The sequence below is a fragment of the Pantherophis guttatus genome, chromosome 2, assembly GCF_059756535.1.
Source record: "Pantherophis guttatus breed Tessera chromosome 2, ASM5975653v1, whole genome shotgun sequence".
Taxonomy (NCBI): domain Eukaryota; kingdom Metazoa; phylum Chordata; class Lepidosauria; order Squamata; family Colubridae; genus Pantherophis; species Pantherophis guttatus.
This window is the reverse complement of record NC_142064.1, coordinates 139,218,911-139,235,468: the sequence shown is the minus strand read 5'-3', so window position 1 is coordinate 139,235,468 and position 16,558 is coordinate 139,218,911. Positions and strand designations below refer to the sequence as shown.

Below are 16,558 nucleotides of genomic sequence, written 5' to 3'. Positions count from 1 at the left end.
AATAAATTACTGGTTTGCCATCACATTTTGGCAAGGCAGTCTTGAGGAGAAGGCAGAATTCTTGGGATCATTGAAAGGGTCTGGCTGCCATGGAAATCCTGATCAATTTCTGTCCATTTCCCAAGAAGTGTTTTTGTAAACCTTTACAAAATGGGAATATTTAGATGCAAGAATTGTCAGTTTCTTCTCCAAAATTAACCTTGGAGTTTGAAGGATTTTGAGGAGAGATGGGAAACAAAAGATGACTTAACTCTGCATGTGTATCGATTGAGGTCTCATATTATGCTCAGTCTGGTTGTATACATTCAACAAGAAGTTCTATCTCAGTGTTTCTCAACTTCTGCACCTTCAGTTGCATGCTTGTTGGGGAATTCTGGGAGTTGAAGTTTACACATCTTAAAGCTGCTGAAGTTGAGAAACACACCTCTCTATTAGAATTGTTCAGAATGGCAACATACTGCAACAACAAAAAGACAATGCAAAGTAAGCACATGAGAGTCTCCTGCCGTGTATCTCCTGCTTGAGAGGGTACAAGTCTCTCCTAAGTGCACATGACTCCATTTTCAACCGTATTTTTATAAATGCAAGGAAACATCATTCATTTACACAAACATTTATAAGACATGCCCTCCCTTTACCTACACACACACCTATAAATGGAACAGTACAGAGCACAAATCTACATAGATTTACCTCTTGAATTGTGATTCCCAGGTCAGGGGACAAAAATGCAAGAGGCAGAAAAAAAAAACACAAATTGTGCAGGGATGGTTGGAAATAAATGTTCCAGCTCCATGGCTGATGTATCTCTCCCCTGCTCTGGGATGGATCAGAGGACTAGATTTAGTAGAGGCTTCTCAAACCTTGAATGAAGAGCCTAAAAAGGTACCATTTATTTATCTACTAACTTCTTTCTCTGCATGCAGACACTCATTGAATCCTACAGGCCAGGTTTCCCCAGTCTGGTTCCTAGAATTCTCAGAAGTGGCCATGTTGGCTGGAGAATTCTGGAAGGTTCAACCAGGAATTTGAGGGCAACCAAGTTGGGGAAGATGCCATGGCCTTTGGGACCTTGACAGGGACCACAGCTCCATGTTTTGTTTTGTTTCGCCTCAAAATACTTTGGGAAGCTCAAATGGACATTTTCTTTGATTACAGAAATCTTACTATAGGAGGTCCTATAAAAAGCATAGGAAAAGGAAACACGAATTGCCATTTGGAATTTGGAAATGTAGTAGAAAGATTCCTTTAAAAAGTGGTACTAGCCATGGCTTTGAAACTTCAATACTAATACTTCTTCTTCTTTGAAGACACATTACTTCACCTAAATGCTATGGCAAAAATGCTTTCTTTAAACAAAAAGAAGAAAGTTATGGCATTATATATTGTGAAACGCCCCTGAAATACATTCAACTTTCATCTTTGTAACAACTTCAAGTTTATTCTTGCTTTTTTCCCCCTCCTGTGCATCTTATAAAGCACATTTGTAATCCCTCCAAATCATTTTTATTTTCCTTGAGTTAAAAAAAATGCAAACATTCTTTATTTTTTGAGGTAAATTATTTTTCCTGAGTAGTTAAAAAAAAGGGAAAAAACCACTACTACATACATTAGAAAAATAAAAAAGAGCCTAGCTTATTCAACAATCTACATTTAAAAAAAAACCCAACCCCCTTCTCTCAAAACGTACTGATGCCATCAGGAGAATGACAGCTTTATGGTAAGATCTGCCTCTGAAAATGAGTCTGTTGAGAAATATTAAGTGAATGATCCATAGGTTGTTACCTATAGGACAGCCTTCCCTAATCAGAGTTTGACAGAACCAATGGATTCTGCCAGACATCATTTGAAAAAAAATCAAATATTTGTTTTTTGGGAACTTTGTGAGCCAGGCAAATGCTAGCACTGACAGTGGTGGGAATGTTTATACACCACAATGTAGCTGCCAGCCTGCCATTTTGCTGTTGTTGTAAATATTGTAAAATGTGGATGGTGTAGGTTAGAAGGGAATTGAACTGTGAGGTATTTGTAAAAAAAAAATTTGCTATTTTTTATGCAGGGCTTCCCTGAGACCTGAACATTATTTCAAGGGTTTCTCCAGGGTAAAAGGATGGAGAGAAGCTGCAATAGAAATGTGAAGAGTCAGACAGAAGTGTTTGAGGTGTGCAGCATTAAAAAGGAGCTGGGAAAGGGGTAATACCTGGCAGAATATTTTACAATGCTGGCTGGAAAGGGTTGATTAGAAAAACAGATCAGTAATAAATAGATTATCCTGAGTTCATTGAGCAACTACTTTTCATTAACATAGAGACCTGACAACCACCACACAAACTTTCAGACATATTCATTAAAAAAAAAAACACAAGCTGCATGTCAGTCAGTATAGGGGAGGATTTGCATCCAATTGGTGTGGCTTTTTTTTTTTTTTTTAAATGAGATGAAAACTATGTCTCACCCTTTCCCCCATTTTCATACGGAAGGAGGTATGAGACTTTCAGAAACTGGAACCCGCAGCGCCCCAAAACCTTAAAAGAGCAGACTGAGAATTCAATGCTTCCAGTGGCTTCCTCTCAAACAGATTAAAGATTATTTGGAAAGAGGAACAGGAGCTTCCCCACTAATTGTGAGACCCATACATTTTATCCCATTCCACATACAGGTCCAGCTCCTTCTGAGAGACAGCAGGGTGGATCTTGCAGAAAACACTTTCAAAATCCTTGTAGGAGGTGGGTTGAAGTTGGCCTGGCAGGCTATGCAGTTTGTTGGTCCCTGCCTGCTGACAGAGCTGGAGGAGCTCACTGCCCGAGTAGCTTTCAGTAAGTTGGACAATGGAGGCCATCTCCCTCTCGCTGAGACAGTAGTTTTGCTGAGCTAAAGCATGGTGCAGAATCTGCCGCCTCGCAATGCTGTCTGGTGGGGAGATGTAAAAACGTTTGGCAAACCTTCTTTGGGTGGCTTCATCCAGATTACCAGGCCTGGTGGTGGTTGCTATGACAACCACATTCTGCTCAGCGGAGGTAGCAAGCTTGTCCAGGTAGGTGAGCAACTGGGACTTCAAGATGGCAGCATCTTCTAAGACAGATTCCACATCGGTGAGGAGAATGACAGCAGGCTGCCGACAGTTGGATATGAAGAAAGTGGTCTGTAGGATTTTCTCTGCCTCAGCTTTCCACTTGGAGACCAAGGCTGTCCCACTGAGCTTTAACAGGGTAGATCCCAGCTGGGTAGAAATGCACCTGCTCAGCAGGGTCTTCCCTACACCACGAGGCCCAAAGAGCAGGATGGTTCTGGGTGGTTGGTTTGCACCAGTATATGCACCAGGCCTCAGGATGGGCCACACGAGATCTTCTTCTATGGCAGCTTTGACAGAGACTTGTCCTGCAATGTCCGTCCACTGGACCGGAGGGCCACAGTCAATTACTTTGTTGTTCACCAATTCCAGAATGAAAGGGTCCATGGTTTTCAGCTGTTCTTCTACTGGCTGGTTGCTGTTGTCACCACTGAATGCTGTTGTTTTGGGCTGCATCCTTAAAGCAAAGGAGTCTCCCTCATGCTCCCCATTCACAGCCGGAGGAGTGAATTTCTCAAAGCTCTCACTAGCCCTCAGTGGGGCTTCACTAACACTGTAAGCTGGAGAGACCAATCCTTTCATAGCCTGGTTGTTGAACTTCCCAATGGGCTCCTCAGAAGCCACTGTGGTTGCCACCACTCCTGCTCCACTTGGCCTTTTCCCACCTTTGAAAGGCACCTCTGAGCTCCGGTTGAATCCATTCCCTCTACATTCACCATTGTCGGACATCTGATATGGGGACTTTGGTTGCTCATAGCTGTATTTGCGATACCTGCCTTCGCCATCATCCTCCCCGCCAGCGATATCAAAGGCTTTTCTTTTCAAAGAGCTCCCTGATTCGCCACTCAAGGGTGCTACAGAGAGAGGACTCTGATAACTGTAACCAGGGACCACAGGAGGGCGAGAGGAAGGGGGAATGGGTGTGGGGGCAGCAATGCCTGAAGGTAAATATGAAGCTGAAGGATGGGGAGGGTGGATGGCACCATAACTGGGCTGGGCTGGGTAGCTCCCTGAAGCGTAATTGTACATGGGTCCTGAAGAAGTATATCCAGGGACAAGGGTGGTGGAGGGATGGCTGGGCTGCAAGAGGCCAGAGCTATGCAGGTGGGTAGATGGGTGTGGAGGGGGAAGTGCCGAAGTGGGCTGGCTGCAATAACCTGAGGGCAGGTAGGCTCCACTGTAGCCCGACGGATACTCCTGAGATGCCCCAAGGCTTCCAGATGTGGTGGGTCCCCCACAAGTGTTACTGGGATAAATGGAGTCAGACAGGTTAGTGGAAACCACAGGGGAGGTACCAAGACCGTTACCCGGTGTGACAGGAGGAGGAACAATCCCCTTAGAGCTGGACAGTCCATCATGCATTGGGGTCAGAGGGTAAACTCCTTCAGCGCTGTGAGCCATTGACCAAGGCTCCACCTCCCCCTTCTGTCCATTGAGGGTTCCAAAGGCACCATCCCCATAGGTGTTGAGTGCTGATGGCCGGTCATAAGGGGAGTCGAGGACTCCTGAGTACTTCTCCGCATACCTCTTCAGCAGGTTGGAAGCAGTCAGAGCAGAGATGTCATCATTGGCCCAGGCATAGTTGAAACGCTGCCGACTGCTATGGTAGAGATCAGATTTGTGGGCAGGTGAGGAAGTGGTAGAGGAGACATCGAGGTGCTGCTCTGGCCACTGATTCAGGGGCTGAGCATGCTCTGGTGTCCAGTGCATCTTTGACAGTGCTAGAAGGAAAGAACAAAGGAACACAGAATTAGCTTTAGAATTAAAAGGAAATGTACCCTAAAACAAACCCAGTGGCTCATTTGAGAATTACGTACTACTATTACTGCACAAAATACAGAGACATTTATATATATTTTCATAACAACCAGGAGAAGTAGAATAAACTAGAAAAATAAAAATTGAAAAATTTTTGAAAAAGCTGGGAGTGTCTAAACCAAGAATGTACTCTGAGCTTGCTATGTGAAGGCCTGGATGAGCCTTACAGTGTGTCAACAGCCGGTCAACCTTGGCTATTCTTAGACAACAAAACATAACTAAACATAGGATGTATGGATAAGCGGCTACTGCTACTACTACGTGCTGGAGCCCATCTTCAGATAACTTCTCACTGCTAGTCCCTCTTCAGGGAACTTCTCTCTGCTAGAGAAGCTCCCTAAAGATGGGCTCCAGCACGAGTCCAAAAGGTCAGAAGACAAAACCTCTGGTCCTGGTGACCAGCCCAGATTGTATTCTGCAACCTGATGTATCCTTTGGGAATGTCATCAAATTGTTCAGATAGTATCGTTTTAACCTGATGGCAAAGAGCTTCAAAAAGAATCTTTCATGGGACGAAGAGCATGTAAGATTCTGTGAAATAAGAGTAAAACTGCAGTAGTCGCTTATCTATACATCCTATGTTTACTTATGTTTTGTTGTCTAAGAATAGCCAAGGTTGACCAGCTGTTGACACACTGTAAGGCTGGTCCAGGCCTTCACATAGCAAGCTCAGAGTACATTCTTGGTTTAGACACTCCCAGCTTTTTCATTTTTTTTCAATTTTATTTAGAAAACCTCTGACCAGCCCAGATTGGATCCTGCAACATTATCCTGGGACACATATATTCACCTTCATTCATAAAACATCAGGTATTTGAACTCCAGATCCTATATGAATATTAACCAATATTAGTTGCAATAGTGCTTCATTTGGATCAGTGGTGGGATTCAAATAATTTAACAACCGGTTCTCTGCCCTAATGATTTCTTCCAACAACCAGTTTGCCAAACTGCTCAGAAAGTTAACAACTGGTTCTCCCAAAGTGGTGTGAACTGGCTGAATTCCACCACTGATTTGGATCCAGCTTGCTTATTTTTATACATTGTCAAAAATAACCATGCATTCATTGTATTTCCTAAATTTTAGATAGTTATCCAATCCAGGAAAGGAGTTTTCTTGGAAGCTGTTGGTAATGAATCAATCATTAGCCTTTTGAAACGTCATGTACTTAATGTAATGTACATCCTGAATATAGTATATTTATTCATGTTCCTAAATAATTCTAGGCACTCTGGCCACAGAACCAACAATTTGATGTGCATAATTGAGGTAATTCTGCATAATTCAGAATCTTCACCTATCTAAGCAATTTTTATTTCATATATAGTTTGACCAAATTGATAGATTAATAGATAAATATACATGTATCATGGAACTCTGAAAACTAAATCAGACACCCCTTGTGACAATAGGAGGAAAACCCACAATATACAGTAGCTTCATTCAGTTGAAGTGTGGCTTAAAATTAGACTGCAATAACAGCCCTAACCTTCAAGCCCAATGAGAAGAGGATATCTGAAAAGAATGCACCAGTTCTAGAAAGAACATCCAGAATCTGAAATAACAGAACAGAGGCTGCATCCAACTCATTGCCAAACAGTTTAACAACAAGAAGGTGAAATTGAAGATTGGTTAACATCTGGCAAAACAGTACCTGATAATGAAAGATCCAACAAAAGAGGCAGCATCTGGCAACTACAAGCCAATTACTTGCTTACCAACAACTTTCAAATTGCTAACTGATGTGATAGTGACGCAGTCCAATAGCATCTAGTTGAAAACAAGCTCTTTCCACCTGAGCAGAAAGGAAACCGCCAAAACAGCAGAGGAACAAAAGATCAACCCCTAATTGACAAAATGATTTTGGAAAACTGCAAGTGAAAGGAAGACCAATTTGAATGTAGCATGGATTGTCTACAAAAAGGCATTCGACTCTCTGCCACATGATTGGATAATCACATGCCTAGAAATAACAGAAGTCAGAAGCTTTGTGCCATGATTAATGACACTATGAAGAGACAATTGTTGGTCAATGGTTTTTAGACTAGGAGAAGTTAATATCGAGACAGGAATCTATGTTCTATCTTTCAGGGAAACTCACTATCACCACTACTGTTTGTTATTGCACTGATTCTTCTATCGACAATGCTGAATAATTCAGGCCATGGCTATCAAACAGCAAAAATATCTACCAGACTATCTCATCTCCTTTATGTGGATGATCTGAAGTTGTATGGAAAAACACCATTTCAAATAGAATCATTGCTCAACACTGTCCTTATATATAGCCAAGATACTTTTATGGAGTTTGCACTGGCAAACAAGCCATGCTCACCAAAAACAGGGGGGAAATGGTGAAAACTGAAGAAATCAAGATGCTCTATGGAAATAATAATAACATCTCACCTATTTTCCTTGGTTAACAGAGTCTATCAACATTGGTGTGTGGATGAAGGGCATGATATATCCCTGCCAATTTTCCTAGCTTCCTATCCATGGTTTTAAGTTCTGCTTGAGTGCAGTCCACTATTGCAGCTATGTGTCTAATGACTGGAATTGCCCAAGTGTTAATTGACTTGATGGTACTTCCTCCACTGAGTTTGAATTTTAAGATTTTCATTCTTATGATATATTCACTTCTAATCTTCTTCTTGACTTTAGTGCACTTGATGTTGTCAGGTTGAAAGATGCCCATATACATGTAGTGATCATCTTCATCCAAATTCTTGGTGTTATTTTTATAGGGCATCTTGATTTCTATGCTATGCGCAGGATCAGGTGATGGCACCTAGTACCTAAAGATGTTTCCAATCTCTAATAGCTTGCAACCCAGGATTCTTACTTTAAAGATTTATACATAGACAGAGTGATCTAAATATATATGAGATGTTTTCTTTTGCCAGGATTTGTCACTAATTCAGAGCATTCATATTCATAAAGCTGTAGTTTATAAATCATGATTTACAATAATTAATATGGAGACAATATTTTCTAACAAGAATAGAACATAATTTATAAATTCTCAATGAAAGTATCTATTTCAGTTTAAAACTTTATTCAGTTTAACCCTTTCCATCATATCAAGATCCAGGGACTGTATTACCTTAGGTATCTGGAGAGCAATTCACAGCACTTTGGATTTGCTAAATTTCAACTTCCAATATTTTTGAAAATGCTGGCCAGGGTCTTGGCAGTGAGAATTCAAGAACATCTGTTTGAGGGTTCAGTACAAGGCTAGCAAAGGCAACCAAAATGATAAAACCACAGCAGCAACTACCATTTTTCTATTAAAATTACAGCAACTACTAAGTGTTTGAGTAAATTAAAATGCTGTAAATTAGAGTAACATTAGCCCCTATGCAAAATGTTATGGGAAAGGCAATTGTAACTAAATTCCCATTGTTAAGAAAATCGTCTTACTAAACAACTGTTGTCTGTCTGATAGAAAATATATATGCATGAAAGGAAAACTGGCCTTGGAAGGGTCATTTAAAGCAGGGGTCCCCAACCCCTGAGCCATGGCCCATTACTGGGCATTGAGCCTTTCAGAACTAGGCCGCGGAAGTGGTAGGTGAGCATGCGCATTCCCACTTGCATGAGCAGCAAACAAGCTGCGTGCACATGCTTGCCCACTACACGTGGAACCATCTCCTTCCCCCCCTCTGCTGGTCCGCAAAACTGAAAATATTAGGGAACTCTGATTTAAAGAATGGGGGGTTGATATGGAAGCTGGAGTCATTTGGAAGGTCAAATTATTGTATGTTTTTAATGTAAAATCCAGCATCTTGAACTAATTCAAACACATGATAAAAGAGGCCAAGTTGTTTCAGAATTAGCTTGAGGCAGCAGTAAGTACTCAGGCCAGTTCCTAAACCGATTCCCAGGAGAGCCCCTGGGACGATTTCCATCCAGAAGTGATTCAGATATCCATCAAGGTACATCAAGCAGGGAAGGAGCACTATTCTTATTATCACTCTCTACTCTCTTTTCTCCTTTATAGATAGAGGTGGTGTATGAATGTTAGAGGGACACGGTGGCTCAGTGGCTAAGACGCTGAGCTTGTTGATCGAAAGGTCGGCAGTTCAGCGGTTCAAATCCCTAGTGCCGCGTAATGGGGTGAGCTCCTGTTACTTGTCCCAGCTTCTGCCAACCTGTTCGAAAGCATGTAAAAACTGCAAGTAGAAAAATAGGAACCACCTTTGGTGGGAAGGTAACAGCATTCCGCGCGCCTTTGGTGTTTGATCATGCCGGCCACATGATCACGGAGACATCTTCGGATAGCGCTGACTCTTTGGCTTTGAAACTGAGTTGAGCACCGCCCCCTAGAGTCGGAACGACTAGCACATATGTGCGAGGGCAACCGTTACCTTTATAGGTAGGTAGGTAGATAGATAGCAATAGCAATATCACTTAGACTTATATACTGCTTCAGAGTACTTTACAGCCCTCTCTAAGCGGTTTTGCAGTGTCAGCATATGTATGCCTAGGTAGTCCCCGATTTCTGATTATTTGTTTAACAATCGAAGTTTGAAGATACAATGGAAAAAAAATGACTCACAAGTGGTCCTTACACTTACAAGATTCCCACAGTCACATGATCAAAATCCAAATTCTTGGCAACCTAGCATATATTTACAGTGGTTGCAGCATCCCAGGGTCATGAGCTTCTGACAAGCAAGGTCAATAGGGGAAACCATGCAAAAAAGGTAATAAAATCGGAAGGGACTTATTTAATGACCACATCTCTTAGCCATGGAAATCCAGGTCCCAACTGTGGTTGTAAGCTGATGATTACCGGTAAGTATGTCCTGAAGCATGCGTGCCCACCTTAAATTATGGAAAAAAATAGAGGTATAGCCTGGCCCATTTAACAGTAATGTCCCTGCCTAAAAGAGCTGCTTTTTATACTCCCCCACCACCACCATGCAGCCTTTTCTTAAACCAGTGGCTACTAATTGGATTGGATTCCTATTTTATCATCTAGCACACCATCATTTGGGTATAATGGGAGATAGAGTCCGACTCATCTGGAAGCTTCCTGGTTGAGTAAGTCTGCAGGCAAGCCAGCCAGAGCTCTTTTAACCTGGCAGAGTGACGCCAAGAAGCCCACCCCGACCCTTCCCTCCTCCTCTGGGCTCAGCTGCTCCATCACAACTCGGCAGAGGAATGCACACAATGAAGCAATCAAGCACCAAGCTGGAGGAATGCTAGCAGCACATCATTCGTCCTGACTTAAGTAACTTTAATTGCTCTGGGCTGATTTTGGCGTTCTTTTCTCCCTAGCCGCCCACCCCCCACAACTCACCCGTTTTTTGACGTTGTTGTTTTTTTTTTTACTCCGAGCCTGTGGATTTCTCATCCTCCTAGCCTAATGAGTAAAGACATTTCAAAAGCCTTGCTGAGGGTCTAAGCAAATTCCAAAAACCTTCCAGGCTCCAGAAGGTGGAAAAAACGGAACGCTTGGGTGAGAGGCTGAGGCCCCCAACATTTTCCACATTATCTAGGCAAATACCTCCTTTCCTGCCACTCTCTCTTTACTGATGTATTTTGTAATATTTATAACCTATTTTAACCCTTTGGTGTGGCTTTGTGGTTGCAACCCTAGCTTTCCAGTTCTGGGTCTTTCATTTCTATTGTTGGTCCGTGGTTCTCTCTCTCCCTCTCCCTCTCCCTCTCCCTCTCCCTCTCCCCCTCTCTCTCTCTCTCTCTCTCTCGCTCTGTGTGTGTGTGTGTGTGTGTGTGTGTGTGTGTGTGTGTGTGTTCTTGCTCCCCCTTCCCTGGGCAGGGTTTCTCCTCTCTTCATTTGCAAGGGCCTCAGGGGAAGGCTGAGGTGGGGAGGGGGTGGCGGGGGAGCGCGGCCTCCATTCAGCCTTTAAGCCACTTGGTGACCACAGCACAATTAGATTACCTAATGCTTTAATTGACTTATATGGCATTTGTCCTTCCACTTTGGATATCAAACTTACACAAGAGGATTTAAATGGCAGGTTTAACGGGGCTTTCTTCAGCATCCTGCCTGCATTTGCTATTATATTAAAAGGCACAAGGAGGCAAAGTCCACGGAGGGGTATTTTTGCCACAAATATCTCTGTTGCCGAGTCCCATCCATAACCCCCAGCCAAATAAATAAATAAATAAAGGAATGGTAGAGAATTAAAAGAAGGCACTCCACAGGGAGAGCTTTGGAAAGAGGAAGACAAAAGAAGAGAAACCTCCCAGGAAACACTCCCTTTAAACACTTGGTTCCAAGCTATATGTGGGGTGGGATATTTTTGGGAAGGGGAAGAGAATGATGTCACTTGCTGAAATAGCAGTAGAGACTTCTACCCCTGCATTAACAGCAGTGGCAAATTATTAAAGGAAAGGGCATCTCAGGAGTATCAGGAAAAATGTGGTTGTTGTTTTAAATCAGTAAAGGAACCCAGCATAACATGCTTCAGTTCATGGTGGCTATGGCCCAAGTATTAATGAGTTCCCACTTGGACTGGAAAATTCAAATAATTAAAATTTACTGGGCAAACTTGGCAAGAGGGTCCCCATGTAAACTGAATAAAGAATACAAGAAAAAATAAGCTCCAGAGTGATAAAAAAATATTAATATTTGGCTTTTTAATGACTGAAAAGGTGTTTTTCAGAAATCAAGTCTCCTTCCTTCCTTCCTTCCTTCCCTCCCTCCCTCGTCCTGGTACAGTTATTTGGCAGAAGCAAGGCATCAAGTAGCTTTCTTTTTCCAAATTCAAAGAATGAGATGAGGTAATTGGCCTTAAAAAGAAGAAACTGGAAGGAAGGAAGGAAGGAAGGAAGGAAGGAAGGAAGGAAGACCTGAAGCTTATTTTTTCTTATAATCTTTAGTCAGTTTATATGAATAAGTTATGCTCAATAAATTTTAATCATTTGAATTTTCCATTCCCAGAGTGAACTCATTAATACTTTGAGCTTAGTCATAGCATCTTATTGAAATCATCATACTTTTTCAGAGGAGCAGAAACTTTCAGCTTTGAGATATATTTTGTGTGTGCGTAAACTAAAGTCACATTTTAAAAAAACCTGCAATACCACTTACAATGAATAAATTTTAAAATTGGGAATATTTTCTGTGTTGCCAAACTGAATTATGCTCCCACAGTGACATAGGCAAAATTCCTTTTCTGACTGTCCTTCACATTTCAGTATTCTTCACTTTGTTTGTTTAGCTGGGGAGCTATTTTGCTTTTTCTGTTAAACAATTGCAATGTATTTCATCTAGAGATCTATCTAGAGATTGCAATCTCCTTCATCCACCTCTGCATCTAGTTAAATTTTACCCTAAAGCTTTGAGGCCACAGAGCACACAAACATAAATTATGCAGATGATATTTTTCCTATACCTATTAGGCTGTCAAACAACTGATGATTCTTAGAGTGATTACCTCAGCACTTTACCAAATGATGTGAGGAGGAGGGGAGATCATGGAGAAAACATGAGAGATACCAAAGGAAAATAAATACATATGAAAGAGACAGTTGGGTGGGGAAAAAACAAATCTTTTGTGTTTTGTGCTGCCACTGTCCAAATATTGCCTGAACAATTTGTTAACATGCTACAGCTATTTTCTTCTTATAAAACATTATAAAGAAAAGCACAAATTAAACCATTCTTAAATGGTGAAATGGAATAAATAGTCTCTAGACTAACTGAGAGATACCTGGTATTTATGTCCATCCAAATGTTCTGAAAACAACACCACATCTTTCCCATCATAAATGTCTAAACTAATTTTTAACAATTACACTCTACCACTTTTATTTATTTATTTATTTATTTATTTATTTATTTATTTATTTATTTATTTATTTATTTATAAAAGCTTTTGTGGCTTTGATTTTAGTTTGTTGGAAATTCAGTGCATTAAATTTCTTGACAGCTCACAGAATTAAATGAAAGGCAGAATGTGAATCAAATAAATACATCCTAACTTCAGCAAGAACAACTATTACAATATAAAGTAAGTCCCCAAATGCATTATTTTTTGTTATATGATTTTTAAATTTTAAGATTTCAAGAGACAGTAGTACCTAAAAGAATTATTTTAAAAAACCAGCTAGGAACATAGTCTTCAGTGGAAGGATGTGGCATAAGTGTTTTGGAAAATTATAATTGACTTTGGTTATTTATTTATCTTTGTATATTGCCAATGACTAATGCCTTGTGGGTTTAACAAAATGTAGCTCAGTTGCACTCTCAGCTGCAAAAGATTCATAGAAAAATTCTAATTCCCAAAACAGAGGCCTTAAACCAAGAAAAAGTTAATTGTGGTCAGTTCCATTGAAAGTACAGCAATATTTATATTTAACTTTTTGATAGCTTTAGTAAGAATCAACCATGAGAATTTCATTTAAATGGATTAAGGCCTGACTATCCAGTTTTTCTAAATAAATTCTAGAGTGTTTAAGTCAGATCTTGGAAAATAGAATTTCAAAACTAAAAATATTAAGGAAGGAAGAAATTACGACATCTAACAAACTGAATCCTGCTTGTGCACATTCCACCCAGTTAAAATCCTAAATTCCAAAACCCCTGAGCAGTTTTATTGGGATGAAAAATGTCAGTGAGGTCGAGACAAAAATGGATTTCAATTAAATACAATGCTTAGTGAATCAAATTATTTCACAACGTATTTCACAATTTTCTTTCGCTTCAATTTCATGAGTGTTTTGGAAAGGCTCTGCAGCAAAGCTGTCTGAGATGAGGTTCAAAATGCTCGAAGCGGACATTGTGAGGAAAGGATTGAAACCACACCCCTTTTTACATCCATCATAAGATGCACATGAAAGGGGCGGGGCTTCAGTTGCACAGCAAAGGCCACAATCTTGATTTCTTTTATTCTCTTTTACTGCAAATGCCCCTACTCCAGGGGCAATGACTAAGGCTTTGGGGACTGCCTATTGTACCCTCAGAGCTTAAGTTATTTTAAATGGAGAAATTACTTAATAACCCAGTGTTTCTCAACCTTGGCAACTTTAAGATGTATGGACTTCAACTCCTAGAATTCCCCAGCCAGCAATGAATATTAAAGCAGAATTCAATCTTATGGACACTGTCAGAGAATGCACCCCACTGAATGCCATATCCACACCACAGAACTGAGCAGGACTTTTGAAAAAAATCTACCCCAAAAATCAAATTTAGGTCAAGCGCTTAAGTAATGAAGAGAATAATCAAAGCAGGAACTCAAATATCAATATTTAACAGTGAGAATTTACCTGCAGGGTAAATTCTGAATCATCTGCACTGTTCCAAATACAGGATGGCTTATTGCTTTGCTTTTAGATTAAACACAAATCTTTGGAGCTGATTTTTGATTTACCCATAGGACCTTTGCTAGGTAGTCAGGCTATAAATGGCATCTGGCTCTCCATTAAATTAAATTTTAGGAAAGGGAGCCCTATCTCAAAGTAAGGAAAAACTACCTAGCCGTATTTATGGTGGATAAATGCAAGGGACAAAAGGCAACATATCTAAACCAATCTCTTACCTTTCATTTTAAAAAAGGAAGAAAAGAAAAGAAATTGGGAGGTGGGGGGAGGAAGAGAGAGAGAAGTTGTCAGGCATTTGAAATGGAACTGAATGAGCATTCCCAAAGAAGGCAGATGTTTCAATGCGCTCCCTTGGCAGTGTGAGAAAATTACTGTCCAGTGACCAAATAGCCTGTCAGTTTCCCACCCTCTCGGCTGGCCCATTATCTAAAGCCCAAGACAAAAGGAAGGAGGGGGGGCTACTGAGGAGAGAATCCCATTGTCCCCTTGCACTCTAATTATGGAAATCTGGTTAATCTATTCAGGAGCAACTATGGACTGGACTGGGTTTGCTGCCGGGGAGTGGTGATGGTGGTGGAGACTCTTTTGGCCAAAGCTTGCAGAAAAGGTTTCCAACTATTCAGAGTTTTAAGCAGATGCCCTCTCCCCCAGCCCGTACCCCTGCTGTTCCCCAGATCCTGGCTGTCTCTTCTTCCACAGTAAAAAAAACAACAACAACCAATCTTTTCTCTTATTCCCCCTGCCACCTTTTTAAAAACCAGACCTGGTCATCAATTCCAAACCGAGTCATCAGCTGCCTTTAACATCCTCTGATGTCAACAGTCAGCCATTATGGACACCACCACCCCCAGGGCCGTTGCATTCTGCAGGCAACATTCTGCAGTTCACAGGCACCACACAGGCATATGTGTCCATTGTCCCCCTTAAATCTGCGTGCATAAATATTGTAAGATGCTCATGCACCGTGCTCTGGAGGAACAGATACACAGGAAGATCAGCATGTGCGCATACAACAGAAACACTCACGGAATGAGGAAGGCACCCCAGGAAGTCAGATGTGCCTAGCAGTGGGGGTGGGGATACAAAATGTTGCTGCTTATAGCCTCTTTTGCTGCTCGGCTGCTTAACAATAGGGACATCTTGCTTACAGTTAGGAGACTAGCTTATCTTCCTAAAAACATTCTGGGCTAAGGCTGCCCCAGAACTACCACTGACAAGGAAAAAGGGAAAAAGCTGTACAAATGCATGAAATCCCTAGCTGGTTCATCTGACATTCCCTTTAGTTCAGTATAAAGCATGTGCTTTTCTTTATTGCTGTTAATGGGCTAATAATGCTCCTCCTCATAGCCTTAATGTTATCTCCCACTCCCATATTTTTTTTAAAAAAAGAATGAATACTTTTTTTCTCATTAAATGATATTTGCTTCTTTGTACATAGCGTACAACATATATGTGTTATTGTTTATTTTGGGGCCACCTGAAGACCCCTAAGCCTCTTCATTTATGTCCCAATGTGAAACCCCTCCAGCCATCAACTTTAAAACTCTGAGATTGGAAATGGACAATAGCTTTATTTATTTCACAGGTTGTATTACCATTTAATCTGTTAGAAGATTAACCACACACAGTATAGAAATTGAAACACTAATATGTACAGTAGTTAAAGTCAAGATTCCTTTAATCCAAGAAAATTTATTCCATGATAAACTGTAATCTAAGTAGCATAATAAACTCAGCTATATGCCATATTCTGTAATGACTAGTGCTCCTTTCTTCCTTTCAGGGCTTGTTTCTTTTTGGTCATAATTGCTCCTTTGTCTTGTGCTGTTTTTGTGGTGATATTTTTCTATTGTTCTTTGTCTTTAGATGTTTTAACAATTGTAAGATGCCCAGAGTCACTGGGAGCCAGGTGGCACATATATTTATTAATACATTATTATAGTTGGTCATACAGTCAGCCAGATGTTTAAACTACACGGCATTTTTATCTACTTATCCACCAGATGTTGTTGCTTGATGGTGTTAAAAGATATAGATGCAGGATGTAAGCTGTTCCAAGTAAAAGCTGCCTTTTGCAATTGACCAATGGGGACTTTCTCAATGCCAATGGTGTTCAAGTGATGCTTCAGATGTTGCAAGTCTGTTGGTATGGAGTATCCAGAATTCCAAGATAAATTGATTGATTTATTGATTTATTATCTATTAGGTTTATTTGCCACCCATCTCACCAAGGTAAGGAATCTTACATTCTAAACAGCACGAGCTCATCAATTCTTTTATTCAACTGTCCAATAAGAGACAACATAAAAAACAGTCAATGAAAGCCCTTCCCCCAACTCTCCAAAAGTGAGGTGGGGGGATGAAAAACAGCC

At 40.8% G+C, this 16,558-nt stretch overlaps 1 protein-coding gene across 1 annotated transcript in view; it reads right to left on the bottom strand.

Annotated features, from left to right (window-relative positions):
• Nucleotides 1–556: 556 nt before the first annotated feature.
• The window catches only part of FIGNL2 (fidgetin like 2), a 56,891-nt gene continuing 40,889 nt past the window's right edge, over nucleotides 557–16,558 (bottom strand). Inside the window, exon 2 of the mRNA XM_034412415.3 lies at nucleotides 557–4,791. Coding sequence (XP_034268306.2) covers nucleotides 2,618–4,780 — 2,163 coding nt within the window. The 5' untranslated portion in view covers nucleotides 4,781–4,791 and the 3' untranslated portion in view covers nucleotides 557–2,617. The remainder of the gene's footprint in view (nucleotides 4,792–16,558) is intronic.